The following is a 27,017-nucleotide window of genomic DNA, read 5'->3' as shown; positions in this document are numbered from 1 at the left end:
CCCTGGGATGGGCATGGGCACCCATGCTTGTCCCTAGGAACTCTGCTGATTTGGCACTTTTTGCACAACAGCAAAGAGAGAAAACTGGAGTATTCCCTTGAGAATGGAATCCTGCAGCTCCTTTGTCAATAATGTTACTACTAATAATAAGATCTATGTTCACAACTGCTCCAGAACAGGAAGCTGAGGTTTCCTCTAGGAAACCAAGAGTTATGTCAAGGCATTCTCAAAATTTGTCCACGTCTCTCATGAAAATTTTGATCTTTACTTAGTTCCAACAATATAGATGCAGATGCCCTTAAAATTGATAAAGTGCAGACTATTTTAAAAACATCAGTGAATATTATAGGTCCAAATCACTATATGTTCACAACTGCTAGCATGTTGGAGGGGCAGGGTTGAGAAATTTTTAACATTATATATATAATGAATATTAGCATTACAATAGCCCAAGGATATTACTGAAGAGTTTAGCATATCATACGGAGACAAGGTTAATGTATGAGCATGTATCTACATACATGTATTTATATAAAAAGTACAGCTGGAGTTTTACAAAATAGCTTTCCCCTCAAGGCATAAAAAATAATAGGCTATTGTCAATTTTTCCATTTAACAAAAGAAAAGACTCCAGCTTTGGGGAACAAATGTCCGTGACCCTACCTGAGAAGAGTATTTCTATGTCTCTGTGATCTATTGACAGAATCTGAACAAGAGGAAGTGGGAGAAGTGTCTTTAAGAAGTGTCGCCTACTAGGTGGTAAAAGTGCCTTTTGCAGCACCTCCTGCTAGACATGGGCACACGATGAGTCACTGGCTCTGCATAAAGGCCAAAGAGCTATAAAAAGAAGGGATGGACTACAGAAGAAAATTCTGGATGTGCTGCTTCGTTTCTAGAATGCAGGGTCCCATTAGAATTGCTATGTTTACTGGCAAAAACAAAGGGAAAAAAACCTAGAGTCTGTCCTTTCAAAGTTTAAGATATCCAGAGAGAGGGTAGGTGGTGAAATTACTGAAAGAAGATTCTCGCCGGGCCGAGCATGGTGGCTCACGCCTGTAATCCTAGCACTCCAGGAGGCTGAGACGGGAGGATCGCTTGAGGTCAGGAGTTCGAGACCAGCCTGAGCCAAGAGTGAGACCCCCATCTCCACTAAAAATAGAAAAAAATTAGCCAGGTGTCATGCGCATGCCAGTAGTCCAGGCTACTCAGGAGGCTGAGGCAGGAGGATTGCTTGAGCCCAGGAGTTTGAGGTTGCCCTGAGCTAGACTGATGCCATGGCACTCTAGCCTGGGCCACAGAGCAAGACTCTGTCTCAAAAAGAAAAATAAAAGAAGATTCTGGCTAAAAGAAGGTATTGCATTTGACCTAAGCAGAGTGTGTCTGTAGAAAGGGGAAAGCCCCTCAGCAGTAGATCGGCTTCCCAGCAGAGACAGCAGGTAAAAACAGCAGAGGTGCTGAGATGCTGACACTGAGGACCTAAAGTCAAAAGGGACTTCCTCCAGGGAAATCCGTGTATGAGCAATGGCCTCATTCAGGGACTGTGACACTGCGGAAAGTTGATAATGTATATTATGAACTGGGGAACCTACAAGAACTGCAGGAGAAAGTACATTTATTAATTGTCCTTTCTTTTTGATAAAACTTTCTTTTCATTCCTTCTGAGCAGATGACAGAAGCTGGAGTTAGCTCTGGCCTAACGGGTAGTGCAGTAAAGAGACTTACCCAGATTTCTGTCTGGGATTCCAGCCACGTGAAAGCATTACAGCAATCGCGCCAGTCAAATGAAGAAAGTCCTTCGACCCACAGACATTGCTAGCTCAAGGGTTTTCAAAAATTCATTATTTTTAACTACTTTAAGAAAATATGTTACTCATTCAACAAATTTTTGTTAAGAAGCTATTATGTGCTAGGCCCTGCAAGATAGTCAACAAAATGTGAAAAAAATCTTTGTCTTCATTGGGTGCACAGAATAATGGGTGGGACAGAAAATAAATAAGATGAATAGGTTAAAGTACATGGAATAATTTGATTGTTGTAAGTCCCAAGTAGGTAAAATAAAGTCAGAAGAGAGATACAAAGTGTTGGCAGATAGAAAGTAGGACAAAGTTTTCAGTATGCTGTCCATGCAGTGCCTCCCTGAAAAGGTGACATTTGACAAAAGATCTCAAGGAAGTAAGGGAGTGAGCTCCACAGCTATCCAAGGATATTCCAGGAGAGAAAACAAGTGCCTTGGCTAGAAACAGGAGCAAATGCCACCTGCAAGGAGCAACAAAGATGTCAGAGGGGTGGATCAGACTTAGAGAAGGAAAGAAAAGTAAGATGTGATATCAGAGCAGTCACAGGTTGCCAGATCATGTGTGGGGCCTTGTGGTTCATAACAAGGCACTTGGCTTTCAATCTGAGTCAGATGTAAAGCCACTGGAGGGGTCGAATAAAACATTGGTATGAAGCAAGGTCACTCTGGGGGCTATTTGGAGAAGTTTCTGGAGCAAACAGTAACAGCGAGAGGTAAACTGGTGAGAGAGCTTTTCCTATAATCCAGGAGAGAGATGAAGGCTTGGACCAGGTGGTAGTGGTGGCAGGTGATCAAATGCTGGATATATTTTGAAGATACAACCCATAGGATTTGCTCTACATTGACTGCAGAATGCAGGAAGAGAGAAAGTATGCCTGCAACACATTTTTGGATATTTATTTATTTTATTAAAAGTATTTAAGTATGGGAAGAGATGCCGCCTAAGGGAAGGGTATTCCTTTCACTATTCTTTCAAATCTTCTGTATGTTTGAAAATTTTCACAGTAAAAAGCTGGGGGTGGGGAGGAATCTGTTCCATAGACAATTCCTAAGCAACAGTACGATCTTTTACATTTTAATTGGCAGTGATATCATTTTATTTAAATGTAATGGATTCTCAACAAATATTTCCTCGGCAAAGTAAACATGGACCAAGTCTGTTCTACCGACACCTCTATTCCCTCAGAGCTTCTTTCCAGGATGTAACTCTCACAAATTCTCAAAACAATGCAACTAATCTAAGGGTTCCAGATCAAAGAGCCTCACGAAGACTTGTTTCACATTTCTAATATAAAACGTAGAAGTTTTCAGAGAAAGCCTTGGTAAGTTTCTAATCATTAAAGGCTTGTTTAATCAACTCTCTTTAAAAACTAATTCTAAAACCTAAAGCAGAACTGTGAAAATAAATATACTTGTAAGTGGGCATAAGCTATCTCTTATGGAACTTTTCTAAAAGGAGTGAGAAATATCACTGCTTTCATATACATATCACTAGATGTAACTTGTGCTGACTGCAGAATTCTTTAAAAAGAAACTTTCAGCAGACATGGTGAGGGTGCAAAGTATTTCTGGAGGTAGAAGGCTCTGGGAGTGAGGCTAAAAGACCTAGGTTAAATGTAGACCCTAAGATCAGAAATCCAAGCATACAAAACTAGGTATTAACCTGTAGTCATGTGCAGCTATGCAAAATTCCATCCTATATAATTTAGAATGATAGCAAAAGTTTATATTTAATTAAAGATTTAAAAAGAAGATTTAGTCTTCATTTTATGTAAGATTTTCGTTCGCAACTAGCTCGTATAGAGACCATGGGGAGAAATATATAATCTAAACCTATACTTCAGGAAAATGAAACTAACTTGCTTTGTAATTTGAGTTCCACACAGCAGGAGAGCAGGGGCGGGCCGTTGGGCGGCGGACAGGATTCCGAACTTCCTTTCCTGGGAGGCAGGGACACCACACCGGTGCTGCTGCCAAGACCTAGCCTGGTAGAAATGTGCCTGAGCCCCAGAGCTTGCCCTGCCAGTGGCCTGGTTTAATCCTTCCTGCTCGGCCCCCAAAGTGACAAAACAAAAGTCCTTAGGGAATAGATCCTGAAATTACATGCAGTTGTTTTCTGCAAGGGATTGGTTCCAGGACCCTCGCAGATACCAAAACCCATGGGTGCTCCAGTCCCTTACATAAAATGGCATATTATTTGCATGTAACCTACCCACATCCTCCCATATGCATTTCTCTAGATGACCTATAATATCTAATACAATGTAAATAAATGGTTGCATTGTTTAGGGAATAATGACAAGAAAAATAAGTCTGTACACGTGTAGTACAAACACAATTTTTTTTTCAAATATTTTCAATCCATGGTTGGTTGAATCTACAGATGGGGAACCATGGACAGGGAGGGCCAACTAGTAGTAGCAAGGAGAACTCTGGGTTTCAAAATTATCCCAGAGCAGAGTAAAGGGGACAAGGTGGGGATCTTTTCGCCGGCTCCAACCAGAGCACCGTCACCTTCATTCCTGTTAGATACAGAGGTGTCACGTGCATTTCCTTTGAAGAAGCAGAACAAAACCAAACAACCACCACCAAGACAACACTGGTTCTGATCCAATTCCTCTGTATTATGAATGGAAAAACAGGCTGGCTGAAAGGAGGCATGATTTAATCATGACTCTGTTTTCCTAATCGCAACTCTTCCCATTTATACTCACTATGTAGTTTCTTACCAAACATAAAGGTCTCTCATGTTTAAAAAATATACCAACAGTCCAGGATATAAGGCCAAAGTCATGGAAAAAGCCAAGAAGTTGTGTCAAAGCATTATTAAAACCCTTTTGCCTACAACATCAGCCCCAGCAACATAGAGAGAGACTGTCTCTATAAAAAAAATTTTTTTAAATTAACCAGGAGTGGTGGCGCATGCCTGTAGTTTGTTCTGGTCTAATGGATAACAAAAGGAAGAGATTTCCCAAATCTTTGTTCCACAGGCATTGCTAACTCATGGGTTTCCAAAAATACAATTCAATTGTTTCACTAATCTAAAAATCTTAATTTCTTCATTCAACAAATATTTATTGAGCACTTACTTTATGTCAGGCGCTGGAGATTTATTTACTCAGGAATAATAGGCAAAATTGCCTGTTCTCATGGGGGTTATACTCTAGTTTCTGAGACTGAATGAGGAAGATAATTAAGTTAAATATATAGCATGTAAATCCTAAAGTGAATAATTGGAGCAGGGAAGGGTGATGGAAAGTGCTAGAGGAAGAACTGAAATTTTAAGAAAGGTGGCCAAAAAAGGCTTTATTGAATTTGAGTAAAGAGCTGAAGGAGGTGAGGGTGTGAGCCATGTGGGTATCTGGAGAAAGAGCGGCACAGTTGCTCAGCACAGCCCTCTGCACAGCAGAGGGCACAGCTGGGACAAAGACCTGATGCAGAGCATGGCTGGCATGTTTGAGGAACAACAAGGCAACCAGGCAGCTGGAGTGAAGTGAATGGAGATGACGATGCCCAAAAGATGGTGGGGTGGGCATATCACGAGCTTATTTAAGGACATTGGCTTTTACTCCAAGAAAGATGAGATGTCTTTGGAGGGTTTTGAGGGGAGTGATCCCACGTACATTTGAATAGGATCGGGTTGACTGCTGTGTTGACAATAGAGTACATGGGGTAGGGGTGGGGACAAAGCCAGAGTCAGAGAGACCGGGTAACAAACTAGTAGAAAAATCCAGGGAAGAGATGATGGCTTAGACCAGAGTGGAAGCAGTAGGGACAGTGAGAAATGGTGGACTTCTGGATATTCTGTGAAGGTGAAGTTCAACATGTTTGCTAATACAGCAAATGAAAAAGAAAGCAGCCAAAGATGCCTTGAACAATTGTCAGCTTCCCTTAACTGATAGGACTGTGGGAGGAGCAGGTTTGGGGTGGGAGAGGCAGATATCCAGAGATGGATTTTGGCCAAGTTCATTTTATAAGAACCGTTAGATATTCAGGTAGACATACAGAAGGCAGATATGTGGACATCATAGGAGATGCCAGATGATATTAATGAAGCCTGATGATATTAATTTGGAAGTCATGGGCATACAGATTGTATTTAAATACAAAATGGGTGAAATCCGTACGGACAAACTCTAGAGAGAAAAGCGGCGTCCACAGGCTAGGCCCAAGAGGGGCTCCAACATTTGGTGGTGGGGTGTGAAGAGGACCCAGCAGAGGAAACCAAGAACGACTAGCCAGGAAAAGAGGAGGAAAATCAGGACAGTGCAGTGTCCCAAGGGCCTGCAAGGAAAGTATGTCAAGGAAAAGAGAGCAACCATGTTTCAAATGCTGCTGCCAGGTCAGGAATTGTCTGTAGTAATGCCAAGCGCACGTCATGCCGTGGTGAGGCCAACGCCTGACTGGGGGGAGCTCCAAAGGGAACAGAAGAAGAGAAATGGGTGTAGACACTTCTACTGTGAAGAAAAGCGGAAATATGGGGCAAGAGTAGTTTTGAAAGAGTCTTGCTTAATGTGAAAAAATGTACATATATATATATATATATACATATATATTTGTTTGTTTGTTTGTTGAAGGGGAGGATCCAGTAAACAAGGAAAGACTGAAAAAGCCAGATAGAGAGGGGAGAATTGCTGAAGCAACTTCCTTCGATAGATGAGAGGGATGGAAGGGCTGGAGCAGGTGGAGAGGTGGGCCTCGCTGGGAGTGTGGACACACCATCGAGAGAACAGAAACAAAGATAGAACCTGTGGACATAGGGACAGAAGAAAAATCAAGAAACAGGTTGGTCCGTGGGTACGTGTGATTTGGGAAGCTTGGGGAAGCTCTCTCAATCGTAGAGCATGTCTTCTAGGGAGATAAGCTGCATCCCAGGATTAGTGGGAGAGGCTTACTCATGGCAGGAGAAGGCTGATGGATAGAAGACCAGGTTGAGGTCCCGTCTAGCCGGGGGAGAAGGGTGATAGACATCAGAATTCAACATCAGAATCCCCTCAGGTGGCCAGGCATGATTGATTTCCATACCCTCCAGGAGTGTTTCAGGCAACAACTGACCCAGAAAGTTCATAAGCAGGACAGAGCCAACAGAGCTGGTGATGTAATGAGAAATCCAGGCAGACGATACATGCAAGTCTAGACCATACGTTCTCAGTTGGATCTCTACCACCACCAAGAGGGTGAAAATTGGTTCTTGGGAGCCAAAAAGTCATACGTTTCAAAATAGACAATTTTTTAAAGCAGTTTTAGGTTTATAGCAAAATGGAGCAGAAGGGACAGAGCTTTCCCATATATTCCCTGCTCTGCTCCCCTGAACACTCGCAGCCTCCCCCATTGTCAACATCCCCTGCAGAGTGGCACATTTGTTAGAATCAACAAACCTGCACTGACACATCCTTATCACCCAGAGTCCGTAGTTGACATTAGGGTTCACTCTTGGTGTTGCACATTCTACGGGTTTGGACAAATGTGTAATGACTCATATCCACCACTGCAGTATCATACAGAGTTGTTTCACTGCCCTAAAAATCCTCTGTTCCCCATCTGTTCATCCTCCCCTCCCCTCTAACTCCTGGCCACCACTGATCTTTTTACTCTCTCTCTAATTTCGTCTTTTCCAGAATGTCATATAGTTAGAATCACACACTATGTAGACTTTTCAGATTGTTTCTTTCACTTAGTAATACACATTTGAGGTTCCTCCATCTTCTTTCATGGCTCCATAGCTCATTTCTTTTTAGCACTGAATAATATTCCAACATCTGAATGTATGACAGTTCATTTACCTACTGAAAGACATCTTGGTTTCTTCCAAGTTTTAGCAATTATGAATAAAGCTGCTATAAACATCCATGTACAGGTTTTTAGGTTTTCAACTCATTTGGGTAAATACCAAGGAGCACAATTGCTAGATTGTCTGCTAAGAGTGTGTTTACCTTTGTAAGGAACTGCCACCGCGGCTTCCAAAGGGGCTTACCGTTCATGAAGCATGAATGGGAGCTCCTATTGCTTCGTATTCTCACCAGCAATTAACAATGTCAGTGTTTTGGATCTGGACTATTCTCATACGTGAGTAATGAGATCTCATTATGGTTTTAATATGCAATTCCCTAATGACATGTGATGTTCTCCTTTTTGAATGTTCAAAGCACAGATATGCATAGACAGGTATACAGTATATCTCTAGTATTGAAATTTCATGGGGGAGACAACTAGATAAAAAATGCTGCTCCTTAAGGAGGCAATAATATAAAATTTTCAAAATGAGAAATACCAGTCTAGGTGGTCAGAGAGGCAGTGTGGGGAGAGAGACACAGGAGAGAAAAAAGGGATTCCCCATGCCAAAGAGCCGGGACCTGGCCTCACAAGGAGTCTGAGCAACTCGATAAGCTAGCGGAACAGAAACCCTGCATGGGGAGCAGAGCAAAAGTTAATTTTTATAACTTGGTTGTATTAGTCAGGATTTTCCAGAGAAACAGAACAAATGGGATATATATACATGTACATATACATACTTATATATACACATATTTTTGTAAATTTATATGTACAGAGAAATTTATTATAAAGAATTGTCTTGTGCAATTGTGGAAGCTGACAAGTTCCAAGATCTACAGTTCACAAGCTGGATACTGGAGAGAACTGATGGTGTAAGTTCAAGTCTGAGACAGAGGCCTGACAACCAGGAGAGCTAACGGTGTAGTTGTAGCGTACAGGCCGACAGGCTCAAGACCCAGAAAGAGCTGATGTTTCAGTTCGAGGCTGAAGGCAGGAAAAAACATGATGTCCTAGCTCAAAGGCAGTCAGTCAAGAGAAGTTCCCTCTTATTCATCCTTTTTTACCTATTCAGGCCTTCAAATGATTGCATGAGCCCCCCCGCCCCTGCCACATTAAGGAGGCCAATCTGCTTTACTCAGTCTATCAATTTAAATGTAAAACTCATCCAAAAACACTCTCACAGAAACACCCAGAATAGTGTTTGACCCAATATCTGGGCACTTCGTGGGCCCAGTCTAGTTGACACATAAAATTAACCGTCACACTGGTCCACATGGAAAGTAGAACCCAAGCTTTGGAGCTCAACCCAGGGTCCCCTTACTAGGAGGGTTCTTGGGGGTGAGTGATGAGTCTAGTGGTCATATCTAGGCTCTCCTTTGCAGCCACTTTCTTCCTTCCTAAAGCTGAAGACTTAAGAGCACCGGCCTGGAGCCTGGGTTCAAATCTCTACCAAACTTGAGCCACATTATTTAACCTCTCTGTGCCTCAGTTTCTTCACCTATAAAATGGAAATAAAAATAATCTCTACCTCAAGGGATTATTGTGAGGAGTAAATAAGTTAATATAAAACGCTTAGAATAATGCCTGGTACATAAGTGCCCATGCAGTGTGACCCTCAGGTCTGCAGCCTGTTCTGCTCTGCAGAACTAACCCAGAGGCCTTTAGCATTTATAGAGGGACTTGAAGAAGTCCCTGAAAGCCATTCCTTTACACTTTAGGAAAACAGATATAAACAGTGAGTACAATCTTGAAGGCCAGTGAAATACCAACATAGATCATTCCCCACCTGGAGCTCCGGACTGCAGTGAAAACTGGTATTCCCAAGAGATCAAGACAGAGTATCCCTGCAGTTTTTTACCAAGACAATAGCGTTCTCTGCCGCCTTCAAAACTCTCAAGTGAAGAAAAGATGTTAAACCTTTGGATTTTAACTAAACAGACCAGAAGGTGGCGTATAAAGAGCATCTCAGCCAAGGAAGGACGTCCCATAAGTTGAGACCTAGGAAACGAAACTGACACCAAGTCCGCGCCCTTCCTTCCCCCGACCTCCCAGTTAGGCACACCCTGTCGTCTTCCAGCCAATTAAAGCTTGTGTTGAGGTAGATAAAGAGAATAAATGGACTTTCATTAGAACCGTTAGGAAGGAAATATTTTTCTCTGGCATCGTAGAAGGAAGAAAACACAGATATCAGATGTTTTCTGCACCAAAAGAGATGATTTTCCTCTCATTTATGTAAAAGAAAATTGCAAGGGAATCAGGGTAAGTACAATATCTATTAATATTGTTATTACTATCTGTAGCAGCATTTTATTGAATAGGAAGATATCTACTTTTCAACTAGAAAATTAAAATATACCCAGAAACAGGAAATAATATTCTAAGTCTAGAAATTCTACACTATTTGTTGCTGTGCCGGGAGTCTGCTTTATATTAGTTGAAAAATGAGTCATGATATTTCATAAAAGATGCAATTGAAAACAAAAGACACTTTTATTAATGAAATCCTCCAAGGCATAACAGCACCTTCAGAAAGAACAGAAAATGGAAACTTGAAAGTAATGTACTTTACGTTAATCAGAGATACCTTCCACCATCTACTCTAAGGAATAGGCAGCTTTCAGAAAACAAAACTCTCTGACAGTTTCTCAGATATTGGTGTCTGATGATACAGAGGGAGACAGACAGACTACTGCAGGAAGTCCTTGAAGTTATGGCAGCAAAAAACCTAGATTTATGTCTAATTTCCACCCCCAAAGGCAACAATAAGGTAATGTGAGAGGGTGGGGGAATCTCCCTGTAGTTTGTCTGTAACCATTTCTGGGTAAGGCCTGATCTTCAACTCCCTTTAGAAAAGCTAACAAACCCTGCAGTTTAAGCCCACAAGTTAATAAATGTATATGGGTTCAATCATGTAACAAATTGTGTTTCCTTTTTTATACTTGTTGCTAAGAAGCTCGAAAACCAAATTATTAGGACACTTTTTAAAGTATACAGAATAGAAAACAGCTATTTTAGGCACTAAATTTGCTCCTTTTTTTTTTCAGCTACCCTTATTTAGCCTTCCCCTGATTTCTTTACCTAAGGGTTTTAATATATGTGTGATCCTTTATTACTTTCTAAATTGTCTAAAAAACGTTTCAGAGCAAGAAAGAGTAAAAAGAAATTATTGCTATGTAAAATACCTATAAACGGGGGCATAAAATGGGAAAAACTCATTCCTCCAGTGTATATTCTCCAAGACTGGCATCTGCAACACGTTTTAAAAAATAATTATTGAAAGACACTGCTTTGGAGAGGGGGGAGGAGGGGATGGGTAGATTCCCACCTAACGGGTACAATGCACACTATCTGGGGAATGGGCACACTTATAACTTCAACTCAAATGGTACAAAACCAGTTTATGTAACCAAAACATTTGTACCCCCATAATATATTCTGAAATTAAAAAAAAAAAAAAAAAGCACAGCTTTCAAGACTCTAGCAAATGCTCTAAGGCAAGTGGTGTGAAAGTGAGACCTGTTCAATCACGACTGAAATGTTCATAATCTGGTATAGAAAATAGTCAAAAGTTACCCCTTTTTTATTTGCTTACTTTCCCCACCAAATGTTCAGGCCCAGTTCTCCATCCCCCCAACCCTTATATAATAACCTGACTTTATGTTTTTAAATGTGATGGTATGTAGCTCATGTATAAATCAAATAATCCATCTATTTCACCAGTCTCATAATCTAGTCAGAGGATAAAGGCTGAGTTTGTAAAACTGTGAGAGGCCCAAGATGATGGAGGAAGTCAGGGAGACCCCAGGAAAATATATTGGTAGGATGGGCAAAAGAGCCGGAGAACACTCGGCAGCGGAATGATCAGGGTAGCCCTGCTTTATGTGTTACGGTAGTGCAAGGACAACAGAAGTGAGCTGTACTTTTGTAAGGTGGAGTAGACAGGACTCAGCAAATAGCTACATGAAGGTGATTCGGATAGGAGGATTACTAGAGGAGGGTGGGGTTTTAGACAGGTTTTAGACAACCGTAAAACCAGTATGAGTCAACAGTGGGTGGAATGTGGGAAGTCAAAAGCTTGTAATCTGAGGCTGCAATAATAAATGTCTGGTAAAACTTTAGGACCTCAGAAACCCAGAATTGAATTAACCATTATCCTTGATTCATAACACACTACCATCTTTTTCTATGCAAGTACCTCTTTTATTTTATTGATCTGTTTATTTGTTTTATTATGTATTTTAGAGGCATCATCGACTTTTAAAATTAAGTATAAGTTAAAATGAACAAGATGTATTCATCTGTGTAACCACTAACCAGATTGAGCTGTAAAATGTTTCCATCACACCAGAAGTTTTCCTTGTGCCCCTTTCTAGAAAATATTTCCCCACCAAGAAGTAACCACTATTCTGACTTCTTCTATAATAGATTCATTTTGCCAGTTCTTGAACTTCATGTAATTGGAATCAGAAAATATGTTTTCTGTTGTAACTGGCTTCTTTCACTCAATATGATGTGAGTGAGATTCATTCATGTTGTTGCCTGTATCAGTACTTTAATCTTTCTCATTAGAATTGCTGAGCTACAGGGTAGACATATATTTAACTTTTATAAAAACTGTCAAATAGTTTCCCAAAGTGGCTGAAACAATTTGCATCTATACCAGCTCTGTGTAAGAGCTCCATGGACTCCACATCTTCACCAACATTTGGTGTTGTCAGTTTTTAATTTTAGCCATTCTGGTGAGTAGGTAGTATTTTCTCATTGTAGTTTTACTTTGCATTTCCATTATGCTTAAAGATTTTGGAGCACTTCTAATTCTAATGCATCACATCCACCTACATGACTGTCAAAAACTATACAGGCTTCTCTTCCTCCCAGGAGGGTAAGTCTAGTCCTCAACCTACCCCAGAATCAGCAAATGGCCCAAAGCTTACCTAGACAGAGATCTTCCCTCTCCGGTCTTTGTCATGTAGTCTGTCTATTTCTCTGTGATGACTTCAAAAATATAAGTTTTGTAATTTATCTGATTTTTTTCTCATTGTTGCAGTGGGAAAATCAGTGGCCTTCTGTGATCTACTACATCACTGCAAGAACTGTGACACCTTCCATTTCTTCTAGAGTCAGTTTTTGTAAGTTATATTTTTCAAGGAATGTATTCAGTTAACCTCAGTCTTCAATTTATTCATGTAAAGTTGGTTGCAATATCCTCTATTCCCTTTAATTTTTACAGCATGTGATATTGCTTATTTTTGCCATCTCTCTTCCATTTCTTGGTTAATCTTTCCATGGGTACATCCATTTTATTACTCTTCATTGAGAACAACTTTTGAACTTTGTTGAGTCTCTCTTGTAACTTTGTTTTGCACTTTATAGATTTCAGATCTTTATTTTCTCCTTCCGTCTTCTTACTTCAGATTTATTATGTTGTTCTTTGAACTTATTAAGTCATCCTATTTTTATAAAAGCACTTAAGGCTATAAATATTTATCCAACTATTTTTGACACTGTTTCTTACAAATTGAATAAACCTGCTATAAACATTTGTGTGCAAGATTTTGAGTGATTGTAAGTTTTCCTTTCTCGGAGATAAATGCCCAGCAGTGCAATTGCTAAATCATATCATAGTTGCACATTTAATTTTTGAGAAACTGCCCAGCTGTTTTCCAGAGTAGCTGCACCATTCTACATTCACATCAGCAATATACATATAAATGATCCAGTTTCTACACATCCTGCAGCTCTGGCTATTGTCACTATTTTTTACTCAAGCCTCTGATCATTGTGTAGCGGTACCTCATTGTGGTTTTAATTTATATTTCCCTGATAGCTAACGATGTTGAACATCTTTTCATCTGTTTTTTTGCCGTTCATATATTCTCTTCGGTAACATCTATTTCTTTTGTCAATTTTCTAGTCGGATTGTTTGGTTTTTTACTTTTGAGTTTTGAGAGTTTTTTCATCTAGATAATAGTGCTTTGTTTGGTTTGCAACTATTTATCCCTGTTCATAGCTTGTTTTTCATTCTGTCTTTTGCAGAAAAAAAGTTCTTAATTTTGAGGAAGTTTAATTTATCAATTTTTCCTTTTATGGCTCATGAGTTTGGAATCAAGTCTAAGAAATTTTCACCTATCCCTAGATCATGAATATTTCTCCTACGTTATTTTTCATTTAAGTTCACAATCCATTCTAAGTTAACTTTTGTATAAGGTGTGAGGTTGGGTTATGGGTCTTTTTTTCACCCAGTGATGTCCAGTTACTCCAGCATCATTTGTTAAAATAAGTATTCTACCTTCATTGTTTTTGCATCTTGTCAAATATCAGTGGGGCATATTTGTGTGGGTCTACTTCTGGGATCCTATTCTGTTCCATTGGTATATGTGTCTGTCTCTCCACCAATATCATGCAGCCCTGACTTAGTAATTATAAAATACATGTAGAAAAAAATTTTCTCCTACTTTATTCTTTTTTAAAAAAAATTGCTTTAACTATTCTACTTCCTTTGCCTTTCCATATAAGTTTTACAATAATCTTGTCTGTATCTACAATCTTGCTGGAATTTTGATAGAAATTATATTAAACCTGCATAATGATTTGGGGACAATTGGCATTCTTATTGTGTAAAATTTCCAATCCATGAACATGATATGTCTATTTATTTAGATCTTTGATTTCTTTCATCAGAGAAATCAAATTATGTTGACACTTTTCAACATAAAACTCTTCTACATTTTTTGTTAGATTTACAGCTAAGTGTTCAGGGGTTTTTTGTTTGTTTGTTTTTAGTGATTCTAAATGGAATTGATTTTTAATTTTGGTGTCCATGTGTTCATTGCTCATATATAGAAAAACAGGCCGGGAGCGGTGGCTCACGCCTGTAATCCTAGCACTCTGGGAGGCCGAGGCGGGCGGATTGTTTGAGCTCAGGAGTTCGAGACCAGCCTGAGCAAGAGCGAGACCCCGTCTCTACTAAAAATAGAAAGAAATTGGCCAAACAACTAAAAATAGAAAAAATTAGCCGGGCATGGTGGCGCATGCCTGTAGTCCCAGCTATTCGGGAGGCTGAGGCAGAAGGATTGCTTGAGCCCAGGAGTTTGAGGTTGCTGTGAGCTAGGCTGATGCCACGGCACTCTAGCCTGGGCAAGAGAGTGAGACTCTGTCTCAAAAAAAAAAAGAAAAAGAAAAACAATTGATTTTTTGTACATTTATCTTTTTTAATATTTTTTATTTCAGCATATTATGGGGGTGCAAATGTTTAGGTTACATATATTTGCTTTTGCCCCACCCGAGTCAGAGCTTCAAGTGTGTCCATCCCCCAGATGGTGCACACCGCACCCATTAGGTGTGTATATATATCTTGTATTCTGAAAAGTTGGTGAACTCAGTTGTTATTCCTATGAAATTTTTTCTACATTCTTTGGCATTTTCTATGTAGACAATCATGCCATCTGAAAACAGGGAGAATAATCATTTCTCAGCCTTTTGGCTAAGATCAAGTGAAAATAGGGACAGTTTTATTTCATCCTTTCCACACTCTATATCTTTTATTTTCTTCTCTGGCTTTATTGCCCTGGCTAGAACTTCCAGCACTATGTTGAATCAGAGTGGTGAACATCCTTGCCTTGTTCCCAATTTCAGAAGAAAAGCATTCAGTCTTTCACCATTAATGATAATGTTAGCTGTAGCCATAGGGTTTTTTGTAGATGTTCTTTATCGAGCTTCACTCTAGTCCTAGTTTTCTGAGAGTTTTTATCATGAGTGTGTGTTGAATTTTGTCAAATGTTTTTTCTGCATCCACTGATATGATCATGTGATTTTTCCTCTGCAGCATGTAAATAGGGAAATTTTCATTTATTGACTTTTGAATATTGAACTATCTTGCATCCCTAGAATAAACACTACTTAGTGTGGTGTATAATTCTCTCCTATATTACTGAGTTCTACTTGCTGTTATTATGTTAAGAATTTTTGCTTCTTTATTCATGCAGGATATCAGTTTAGAGTTTCATTTTCTTGTACTGTTTTTGTCTGGTTTTGCTAATAGAGTAATACTAACTTCATAAATGAATTGAGAAATATTCCTCTCTTTCTGTTTTCTGGAAGAGACAGTGTAGGATCAATGTTAATTATTTAAATGTTTGGTAGAATTCTCCAGTGGAACTGTCTGGACCTGGTGATTTTTCTCTTGGGGGAGATTTCTAAAATTACAAATCCAATTTTCTTAGAAATAATGGAACTATTCAAATTATTTACTTCATATTAAGTTGTGGAAGTTTGCATTTGTTGAGGAATTGGTCCATTTCCTTTAAGTTGTCAAATTTATGTGTGTAAAGTTGCTTGTAATATTCCCTTATTGTGCTTTTGATGTCTACAGGGTTTGAAATAATATCCACTGCTTCACTTCAGATACTGGTAAATTGTGTCTTTTTTTATTTTAAATCTTGTAGAGGTTTGTCAATTTTATTGTTCTTTTCAAGGAAGCAGATCTTTGTTTCATTTATTTTCTCCATTATTTTTTGTTTTCAATTTAATTGATTGCTGCTCTTATCATTCTTATTTTCTTCTTTCTGCTTGCTTTGGATTTATTTTGCTCTTTTTTTCCCTAGGTTTTTGAAGTAAAAGCTTAGATTGTTTTGAGAATTTCCCCTTTCCTCGTGTATGCATTTATTGTTATAAATTTCCCTTTCAACAATGCTTTCGCTGTGTCCCACAAATTTTGATATGTTGTATTTTCATGTTTATTCATTGCAATGCATTTTTTTTATTTCACTGGAGACTTCCTCTTTGGCCCATGAATTATTTAGAATTGTATGGTTTCATGTTTAGTGATTTTCCTCTTATCTTTCTGTTAATGATTTCTATGAAGATTTCATTACAGTTGGCAAACATATTCTGTATGATTTTAAATCTTTTAAATTTGTTGAAGTTCACTTTATCATTTAGGATATGGTCTATCTCGGGCACTTCAAAAGAATGATATTCTGCTGTTGTTGGATGGAGTGTTCTATCAATGTGTTTTAGATCCTGTTGGTTGATGGTATTGTTGAATTCTTCTATATCCTCACTATTGTTCTGTCTAGTTGTTCCAACAAATGTTAAGATAAAGGTTTTGAAGGCTCTAGCTATAATTGTGGATTTGTCTGAAACTGAAAAGTTGTATCAGTGGTTGCTTCATACATTTTGCAACTTTTTTGTTTGGTGCACACACTTTTAGGATTGCTATGGCATCTTGTTGAAATGATCCTTTTATTATTACATAATGTTCTTTTGTCTCTGATGTGTTTTTTTTTACTCTGAAGTCTACTTTATCTGACATTAATATAGCTACTCCTGTGTTTATTGATTAATATTTGTATTATATAGCTTTACCTACACTTTTACTTTCAGCCTACCTATATCATTATATTTCAAGTGAATGTCTTGTAGACAGATATAGTTAGGTCATGTTTTTAATCGACTCTACCAACTCAGTCCTTTAACTTCTATATTTAGGTTATTTATATTTAATGTAATTATTGATATGTTAGGGCTTAAGTCAGCCATTTTTTTGTTTATGTTGGTTCTCTCTGTTTTTCATTTCTCTGTCTTATTTTCCTATTCTCCTGTGGGTTACTTGAAATTTTTTTACAATCTCCTTTTTATCTACAGTGCCTTTGAGTGCATCACTTTGTGTAGCTTTTTAGTAGCTGCTTAGATGTTATATTATATATACATAACTTATGACAGTCTATTGGTGTTACTTTACCAATTTGAATGAAGTGCAGAAACCTTAATTCCCTTTATACCCCCTTATCCTATCTTTTATAATTATATTAAATACTTCTACTACACACATTTAGAACCATAGCAGACATTGCTTCAACCATCAAACATAATTTAGAAAACTGAACATGAGAAAGTCTATTATATTTACCAATATTTTTGTTTACTATGTTCTTTTTTCCTTTCTAATGTTCCAAGATTCTTTGTCTTATCATTTCTTTTTTGTTTAGAGAGCCTCCTTTAAGCATTATTTCAGAGTAAGTCTGCTGACAACAAATTTTCTTAATTTTCCCTCTTCTGATAATATGTTTATTTCCCCATTATTTCTTGAGGATATTTTTGCTTGGTATAATAATCTGGATTGACGGTTCTTTTCTTTCAGCATCTGAATAATATTGTGCCACTTTCTTCCAACCTCCATGGCTTCTAAAGAGAAATCCACTGTCATTTAAATTGTTTTTCCTGTATAAGTGGAGGATTTTTTGCTTCATTTTTAGTTTTCAAAAGTTTGACTATGATGTATCTTGTCACGAATTTCTTTGGTTCATCTTATTTGTAGTTTGTTCAGATTCCTAAATCTATAGATTTATGTTTTTTGCAAAATTTAGAGAGTTTTCAGGCATTATTTCTTCAAGTGCTTTTTCAGCCCCACCCTCTTTCTACTTCCTTCCAGGACTCCAAAGACATAAATATTAAATATTTTGTTAAAGTCCCGCAGTCCCTGAGGCTCTATTGATTTTTTATCAGTCTGTTTTCTCCCTGTTGTTCAGATTGTATTATTTATTTTGTTCTATCTTCCAGTTTACTGATTTATTCCTCTGTCCCCATCATTCTGTTGTTGAGACCATTCACTAAATTTTTAATTTTGATTGCTATGTTCTGTATTTCATAATAAATATATATATTCCAGGGATTTTAGTTATACTTAGGAATAGGGAGAAATATGATAAAGTTCATTTACTCCATATTCCCAGAAACAGAGCCAGTATAAACTTTTACAGCACCATTTTTCTCTCTATGTATCTTTGTTCCTGATCTAGCTAGTCAGCCATTGTCATTACTCTTTTTTTTAAAAACTGCCTGCTTGTAAAAAATGAGCTTATCTTTTTTGTTTTTTAAATTGTGATTTTAAAACACATCACGGCCAGGCACAGTGGCTCATGCCTGTAATCCTAGCACTTTGGGAGCCTGAGGCAGGAAGATTGCTTGAGGCCAGGAGTTTGAGACCAACCTGAGCAAGAGTGAGACCCCATCTCTACAAAAATAGAAAAATTAACTGGGCATGGTGGCACATGCCTGTAGTCCCAGCTACTCTGGAGGCTAAAGCAGGAGAATCACTTGAACTGAGGAGTTTGAGGTTGCAGTGAGCTATGATGACACCACTGCACTCTAGCCCAGGCAACAGAGCAAGACTTTGTCTCACAAAAAAAGAAAAAAAGACCGCATAATGTAAAATTTACCATCTTAGCCATTTTAAATGTACAGTTCATCAGTGTTAAGTACATTCACATTGTTGTGCAAGAAATCCCCAGAACTATTTCGTCTTATAAAACTAAAAGTCTATTCTCATTAAACAACTCCTCATTTCTCTCTTTCTCCAGCCCCTGTTGATCATCATTCTACTTTCTGTTTCTACTTTAGATACCTCATATCGATGGAATCATACAGCACTTGTCTTCTTGTAACTATCTCTTTGAGATCTTGCTTTTAATCATTTTAAATATATACTGAGAACCTGGGTTGCTGGATCATACAGTAGTCCTATTTTTAATTTTCTGAGAAACTACTATACTGCTTTTCATAGTGATTGCATCATTTTACATTCCCACCAACAGTGAACAGAGGTTCCAATTTCTCTTCATCCTCACAAACACTTGTTATTTTAAGTTTTGTTTATAGTAGTCATCATAATGGGTATGAGATGATATGTCATTGTGGTTTTGACTTGCATTTCCCTAATGATTAGTGATGCTGAGAATCTTTTCATTTGCTTTTTGGCCATTTATATATCATCTTTGAAGAAATGTCTATTCAAGTCCTTTGCCCATTTTTTAATTATTTGGGTTTTTTTGTTTTTGTTGGGTTGTAGAAATTCTTTACATACTCTGGATATTATATGATTTGCAAACATTTTCTGCCATTCCATAGGTTGCCTTTTTACTCTGTTGATTGTGTCCTTTGGTGCACAGAAGTTTTTAAGTTTGATATACTCCCAGAAAAAGTTAGCACACCTAAAGCAATTTTGTCTCCGCCCTGCCCCCGACTTTTTTCTCTCTCCAGTTAATTTTAAATTTGTAGTTACATAACCCAAAAAATAATAGCTTAAACCTTGGACGATGGCTCTGCCATCTTCATGTCTGAAAAGAAAAGTGAATCCTAATCCTGAGAACACTCTTACACTGTCGATGGGACTGCAAATTAGTGCAACCCCTGTAGAAAGTAATTTGGAGATATCTCAAAGAGCTAAAAATAGAAATACCATTTGATCCAGCAACCCCACTACTAAGCATCTACCCAAAAGAGAAAAAGACATTCTATAATAAAGATATCTGCACTCAAATGTTTATGGCAGCACAATTCACAATTGCGAAGACGTGGAAACAACCCAAGTGCCCATCAATACACGAGTGGATTAATAAAATGTGGTATATGTACACTACAGAGTACTACTCAACTACAAAAAACAATGGTGAACTAGCACCTCATATTATCCTGGATAGAGCTTGAGCCCATCCTTCGAAGTGACGTATCACAAGAATAGAACAACAAGCACTGCATGTACTCGCCATCAAATTGGTACTAACTGATCAACACTAAGGTGCTCACATGGTAGAAATATTCATTGATGCCAGTCAGGTGACAGGGGGTTGGGAGGGTTGCGTAAACCCACAACAAATGGATGCGGAGCACACTGTATGGGAGAAGGGCACACTTGTAGCCCTGGCTTAGGCAAGGCTAAGGCATTATATGTAACCAAAATGTTTATACCCTCATAATATTCTGAAATTAAAAAGAAAATCCTAATCCTGAGTCTGTATCTGTCACTGGAAGGCAATATTTCTGTGTATCATTTCATGAAAGTGGCACTATATAATTTATCTGCCATCATTCCCCAGGATGTCTCCTTTGTTAATTTTATTTCTCACACAATAAATGAAAGTTTGGTTCATTGGAATGGCTCACATTTTTGGATCATACTTAAAGCTGACTATTTTTATTTGGATTTTGTTTTTTATAACCATTGCTATATTTCTGTATCCTAGCTGGCAATTAATTTTTTAGATAGTAGTCTGCTAATTTGCAGACCAAATAGTTATGCCATGTGTTATTGCCCAGGAATGAACTGTGATCAATTATTATGTAAAAAAAATTACTTTGATACAAGAGTAGCTTCCAAGTTCACTGCCCAGCAAGCTATCCAGATGTCATGGAACAGAATAGCTCACAGATCAAATGAAGATGCTTGAAGCACATGCTTTATTAAATCAATTAAAATACACAATAAAAAAAAAGAAATGGGTATCACACTTTAAATAAGGTACAAAAAGGGTAGAAGGATCTCATTACCTGAGTTATGCAAGTTAGTATATCCTCTCTCTTAAATGCTGTATCAGCATTCTCCACTGATTGTATAATTTTGAGAACCAGAGCTGAAATCTCTCCAAAGGGTCTCAGCAGATGGAAGAGGTCCTGGGTGAGTGACATACACTTGCTCTAATCAGGGAGATATAGAAGGGTAAGTGTGCCTGGCCACACCTACAGGTTATTAGACCCAATTAAGATCAAAAAATATCAAGTGCTTCATGTGTGTCTCATGAATATTTACTGTCTATTGGGCTCTTATATTCCTTCCTAATTAATCTTAACATTCATATGCTCTATTTATTTTAACTATGTCTATCATAACATGTCTCACAAACTGCTTGCTTCTACGCTTAGTTTCAAAATCCTCCTTTTTTCTCTTATATTCTAAAGAAGAATTGAACATTCTTAAATAATACAGCAAACACATATTATAGCAAATAACTGTTTGCTAATAAGGATAAACCATCTCTATATATACTGATGGGCAGCATCCCCAAGACATACTTAGTGAATAAAGAAAGGTGAAGAGAATTACATATAGGATGCTATCATTTATGGTGGGAAAAAAGTGCTTATTTGTTTGAATTTAGTAGTATTTTTCTCGAAGGATACTGGTAATAATAATTTTCCCCAGGAGATAATTAGTTGGCATATCCTTTTGAACTTTTTACATTTTGTAACACATGTATATATTACCTAATGAAAGATTGATTGTTTTAAAAAATTGCTTTTAAAAATACTAAGTCATTTTTCTTTTTCTATATACAGGTATCAGAATGGCAAAGCAACTGAACCTTCCAGAAAATACAGATGAGTGGACAAAAGAGGATGTAAATCAGTGGTTAGAAAGTCATAAAATTGATCAAAAACACAGGGAAATTTTGACTGCACAAGATGTGGATGGAAAGATCTTGAAGTGGTTAAAAAAAAAACATCTTGTTGATATGGGCATAACACATGGACCAGCTATCCAAATAGAAGAACTATTCAAAGAATTGCTGAAAACTTCTTCTGAAAATTCTATTCCGACATCTAAGAGGGAAAAAGGCAGTAAAACTGTTCCTAAAAAACAAACTTTGACGGAAAAGGAAAGTAGAGAAGCTTCACCACAAAAACAAAAAGATAAAGAGAACACAGATATGACTAATGCCTCTACAATGAATACTGTTGCTAAAGGTTCTAAGTCACTAAAAAACGAGCTCATGGGAGAAGAAATAGATGATACAAAGGAAAAGCAGCCATCCATAGAACTGACATGTGTAGCATACCCTTTTGATGAATTCAGTAATCCATATCGTTACAAATTGCATTTTAGTCTACAGCCTGAAACAGGACCACGCAATCTCATTGATCCAATACATGAATTCAAAGCCTTCACAAATACAGGAACAGCCACTGAAGAAGATGTTAAGATGAAATTTAGCAATGAGGTTTTCCGATTTGCTTCAGCTTGTATGAATTCACGTACCAATGGCACCATTCATTTTGGTGTCAAAGACAAACCCCATGGAAAAATTGTTGGCGTGAAATTCACCAGTGTTACCAAGGAAGCCCTCATCGACCACTTCAATCTGATGATACACCAATATTTTGAAGACCATCGGGTCCAACAAGCAAAGAAGTGCATTCGAGAGCCACGATTTGTGGAAGTTTTACTGCCAAATAGCACTCTATCTGACAGATTTGTTATAGAAGTGGATGTCATTCCACAATACTCTGAATGTGAAGATGATTATTTCCAGATTAAAATGCAAAATTACAACAACAAAACGTGGGAACAAAGTCCAAAATTCTCAGTCTTTGTAAGACATGGGGCCAGCTCTAAGGACATCATGAAAAATAAAGCTGATTTCAGAGAATTTAAATTAGATTTAAAAACACTGGCAGAGTCCAGGAAAGAAGCAGAAGAAAAATTCAGAGTAAAAACAAATAAAAAAGAGAGTGAAGGACTAAAGCTGGTTAAACTGTTGACAGGAAATCAGGATTTGTTAGACAATTCTTACTATGAATGGTACATTCTTGTAACAAATAAATGCCATCCAGATCAAACAAAACATTTAGATTTCCTCAGGGAAATTAAATGGTTTGCTGTGTTGGAGTTTGATCCTGAATCTGAGAGCAGTGGAGTGGTCAAAGCTTACAAAGAAAGCCGAGTAGCAAACCTTCACTTTCCAAGTCTATATGTAGACGGGAAAACCACACCAAATGAGAAGATTTCTACTCTGAATCTTTACCAGCAACCCAGCTGGATTTTCTGCAATGGCAGGTCAGACCTTGACAGTGAAAAATATAAGTCCTTAGATCCAAGATCCTGGCAAAAAGAAAGAGCTTCTGATGTCAGGAAAGTTATTTCATTTCTTACACATGAAGACATAATGCCAAGAGGAAAGTTTTTGGTGGTATATCTATTACTCTCATCCATAGATGACCCAAGAGACCCTCTCATTGAGACTTTCTGTGCTTTCTACCAAGATCTCAATGGAATGGAAAATATACTGTGCCTTTGTGTATACCCACACATATGTCAGGGATGGAAAGACCTGCTGGAAGCAAGATTACTTAAGCAGGAAGAGGAATTTTCAAACCAATGTATTTCTGCTCTAAATCTTGAAGAGATAAATGGCACTATTCTTAAACTAAAATCTGTGACTCAATCTTTCAAGAGACTTTTGCCATCTACTGGTTTGGCGACTGTGCTTCTGAAAAAGAAAGAAGATATCATGACTGCCCTGGAAATTGTCTGTGAAAATGAATGTGAAGGTACACTCTTAGAGAAGGACAAAAATAAATTCCTTGAATTCAAGGCATTGAAAGAGGAAGATTTCTATCGAGGTGGCAAAGTATCATGGTGGAACTTCTACTTTTCTTCTCAAGGTTATTCTTTACCTTTTGTCAAAAGGGATAAATATGAAAAACTTGAAGCAATGATCCAAAACTGTGCAGATTCTTCTAAATCAGTATGTGCCAAAATTATTCATCTGTATCATCATCCAGGCTGTGGGGGAACTACCTTGGCTATGCATATTCTCTGGGAACTAAGGAAGAAATTCAGATGTGCTGTGCTAAAAAACAAGACAGTGGATTTTTCTGAAATTGGAGAACAAGTAACCAATTTAATCACCTATGGAGCAACAAACCATCAGAATTACTTACCTGTACTGCTCCTTGTTGATGATTTTGAAGAACAAGAGAATGTCTATCTTCTGCAGGCCTCTATTCAAACAGCTGTAGCTAAAAAGTACATTCGATATGAGAAACCTCTAGTGATTATCCTAAATTGCATGAGATCACAAAATCCTGAAAATAGTGCAAAGATCCCAGACAGTATTGCTGTAATACAACAACTATCTCCCAAAGAACAGAGAGCTTTTGAGCTTAAATTGGAAGAAATCAAAGAACAGCATAAAAACTTTGAAGATTTTTATTCCTTCATGATCATGAAAACCAATTTCAATAAAGAGTACATAGAAAATGTGGTCAGGAATATCCTGAAAGGGCAGGATATCTCCACCAAGGAAGCAAGGCTTTTTTCTTTCCTGGCTCTTCTTAATTCTTATGTGCCTGATACCACCATTTCACTATCACAGTGTGAAAAGTTCTTAGGAATTGCAAACAAGAAGGCTTACTGGGGGACAGAAAAATTTGAACACAAGATGGGCACCTACTCTACAATTCTGATAAAAACAGAGGTAGTAGAATGTGGGAACTACTGTGGAGTGCACATCATTCACCCTTTGATTGCACTTCTCTCGCTAGAAGAACTGAAGAAAAGCTATCACTTGGATAAAAGTAAAATTATGCTGGATATGCTAACCGAAAATTTATTCTATGATACTGGTATAGGAAAAAGCAAATTTCTCCAAGATATGCAAACACTCCTGCTCACAAGACATCGTGAGGAACATGAAAGTGGAACAGGAAATTGGTTTTCCCCATTTATTGAAGCATTACATAAAGATGAAGGAAATGCAGTGGTTGAAGCTGTCTTGCGTGAAGGTATCCATCGGTTCCACCCAAATGCATTCATTTGCCAAGCCTTGGCAAGACATTTCTACATCAAAGAGAAGGACTTTAGCAATGCTCTGCATTGGGCAAAAGAAGCAAAAAAGATAGAACCTGACAATTCTTATATCTCAGATACACTGGGTCAAGTCTACAAAAGCCAAATAAGATGTTGGATAGAGGATTATGAAAGAACCAGGAACATTTCAGTTCATGATCTAACTGATCTTTTGGATTTGGCAGAAAATGCCACACAGGCATTCAAAGAATCTCAACAGCAAAGTGAAGACAGACAATATGAAGTGAAGGAAAGGTTATACCAGAAGTCAAAAAGAAGATATGATACTTACAATACAGCTGGTTATCTAGGAGAGATAGAAGTTGGATTTTACACAATCCAGATCCTCCAGCTCATTCCTTTCTTTGACAATAAAAGGGAACTATCTAGAAGAGATATGGTCAATTTTATATCAGGAAGTAGTGATATTCCGGGGCATCCAAACAATGAATTTAAATTAGCCCTCAAGAACTCTATTCCTTATCTAACTAATTTGCACCATTCTTTGAAAAAGTCCTTTGATTTTTTTGATGACTATTTCGTCCTTCTAAAACCCAGAAACAACATTAAGCAAAATGAAGAGGCCAAAACTCGGAAAAGAGTGGCTATGTGTTTTCAGAAGTATGTAGATATATTTTGTCCCTTGGAGGAATCACAAAACATAGATTTTGGATCAAAGCTCAGTGAGCCACTTCAAGTAGAGAGGTATCGGAAAAGCCTAGTAGCTTTAAAAGCAGACAAGTTTTCTGGGCTCTTGGAATATCTTATCAAAAGTCAAAAAGATGCTGTAAGCACCATGGAAGAGATAGTAAACAAATATACTTTTCTCTTAGAACAATCCACTGTCAGAATCCAGCCAAAGGAAAAGCAAAATTTCATCTTGGCCAACATCATTCTCTCCTGTGTTAAACCTACCTCCAAATTAGTAAAGCCAATTAAAAAACTGAAAGATCAGCTTCGAGAAGTCTTGCAACCATTAGGAATGACTTATCGATTTTCAGAGCCTTATTTCCTAGCTTCCCTCTTATTCTGGCCAGAAAACCAACAACTAGATCCAGATTCTAAACAAATGAACAAGTATGTTCAATCATTGGAAAATTCTTTCAAGGGGCAATATAAACATATGCATCGTACGAAGCAACCAATTGCATATTTCTTTCTTGGAAAAGGTAACAATATGAACAGACTTGTTCACAAAGGAAAAATTGATCAATGCTTTGGAAAAACCCCTGATATTAATTCCTTGTGGCAGAGTGGAGATGTATGGAAGGAGAAAAAAGTCCAAGAACTTTTGCTTCGTTTACAGGGACGAGCTGAAAATAATTATTTATACATAGAATATGGAATCAATGAAAAAATCACAATACCCATCACACCCACTTTCTTGGGTCAACTTAGAAGTGGCAGAAGCATAGAAAAAGTGTCTTTTTACCTGGGATTTTCCATCGGAGGCCCACTTGCTTATGACATTCAAATTGTTTAAGAGCCTGATCTTCTCCCTCCAAGAATGTGGTCTCAGTATCACTTAATTTTTTTTAGATCCCATACCTATAATTTAAATTGGAAAATTTCTGCTTAGAGCCACTCCACGGGTTTTAGTTGACTCTATACAGAACTCTCTTTTGGAGTCTTGCCTTCCTGGGTGATTCTTTTGAACTCAAATTAAGCCAGTTTAGGCAGACGTTCTCTCCCCCATAACCTACCTTTGGTGAAAAAAAAAAATTAAAATTAAAAAAAAACAAACAAACCTGTTTCAGACGTTTGCTCCACCATGGGTAGGAAATGCAGCTAATTTCCAGTCTCCAGTCATGGGTACAACATGTCTTGTAAAATCAGGGGGACACAGGTCAAACTCTCCAAGTGAACCTCTTGAAGGCCCCCTCTCTCTAAGCTTGAAATGAAGTTCTCATGGGGTATGGGGAGAACTTTTTCCAAAAGAATCTCTTCATAAGCCCTTATTTTCTCAATGCCAGCAGTGGGTTTAGCCTGTGGGTTAATCAAGCCTATTGCTTGTCTTTGTAAATAGAGTTTTATTGAAACATA

The 27,017-nt window shown here is 37.8% G+C and overlaps 1 protein-coding gene across 1 annotated transcript; it reads left to right on the top strand.

Moving 5' to 3' along the window:
- Window positions 1-9,777: 9,777 nt before the first annotated feature.
- LOC105812827 (sterile alpha motif domain-containing protein 9) lies at window positions 9,778-26,646 on the top strand. Its single transcript, XM_012647381.1, has 3 exons — window positions 9,778-9,829; window positions 12,618-12,699; window positions 21,683-26,646. The coding sequence occupies exon 3, from the start codon at window positions 21,691-21,693 to the stop codon at window positions 26,455-26,457; it is 4,767 nt and encodes a 1,588-aa protein (XP_012502835.1). The 5' UTR covers window positions 9,778-9,829; window positions 12,618-12,699; window positions 21,683-21,690; the 3' UTR covers window positions 26,458-26,646.
- The last annotated feature ends 371 nt before the right edge of the window (window positions 26,647-27,017 follow it).

This window comes from Propithecus coquereli, unplaced genomic scaffold, assembly GCF_000956105.1.
Source record: "Propithecus coquereli isolate 6110/MARCELLA unplaced genomic scaffold, Pcoq_1.0 Scaffold108, whole genome shotgun sequence".
NCBI lineage: Eukaryota > Metazoa > Chordata > Mammalia > Primates > Indriidae > Propithecus > Propithecus coquereli.
This window is presented reverse-complemented; position numbering and strand designations above follow the sequence as displayed.

Coding starts and splice junctions, on each gene's coding strand:
- LOC105812827 (XM_012647381.1), top strand. CDS start 21,691: ATGGCAAAGCAACTGAACCTTCCAGAAAATACAGATGAGTGGACAAAA.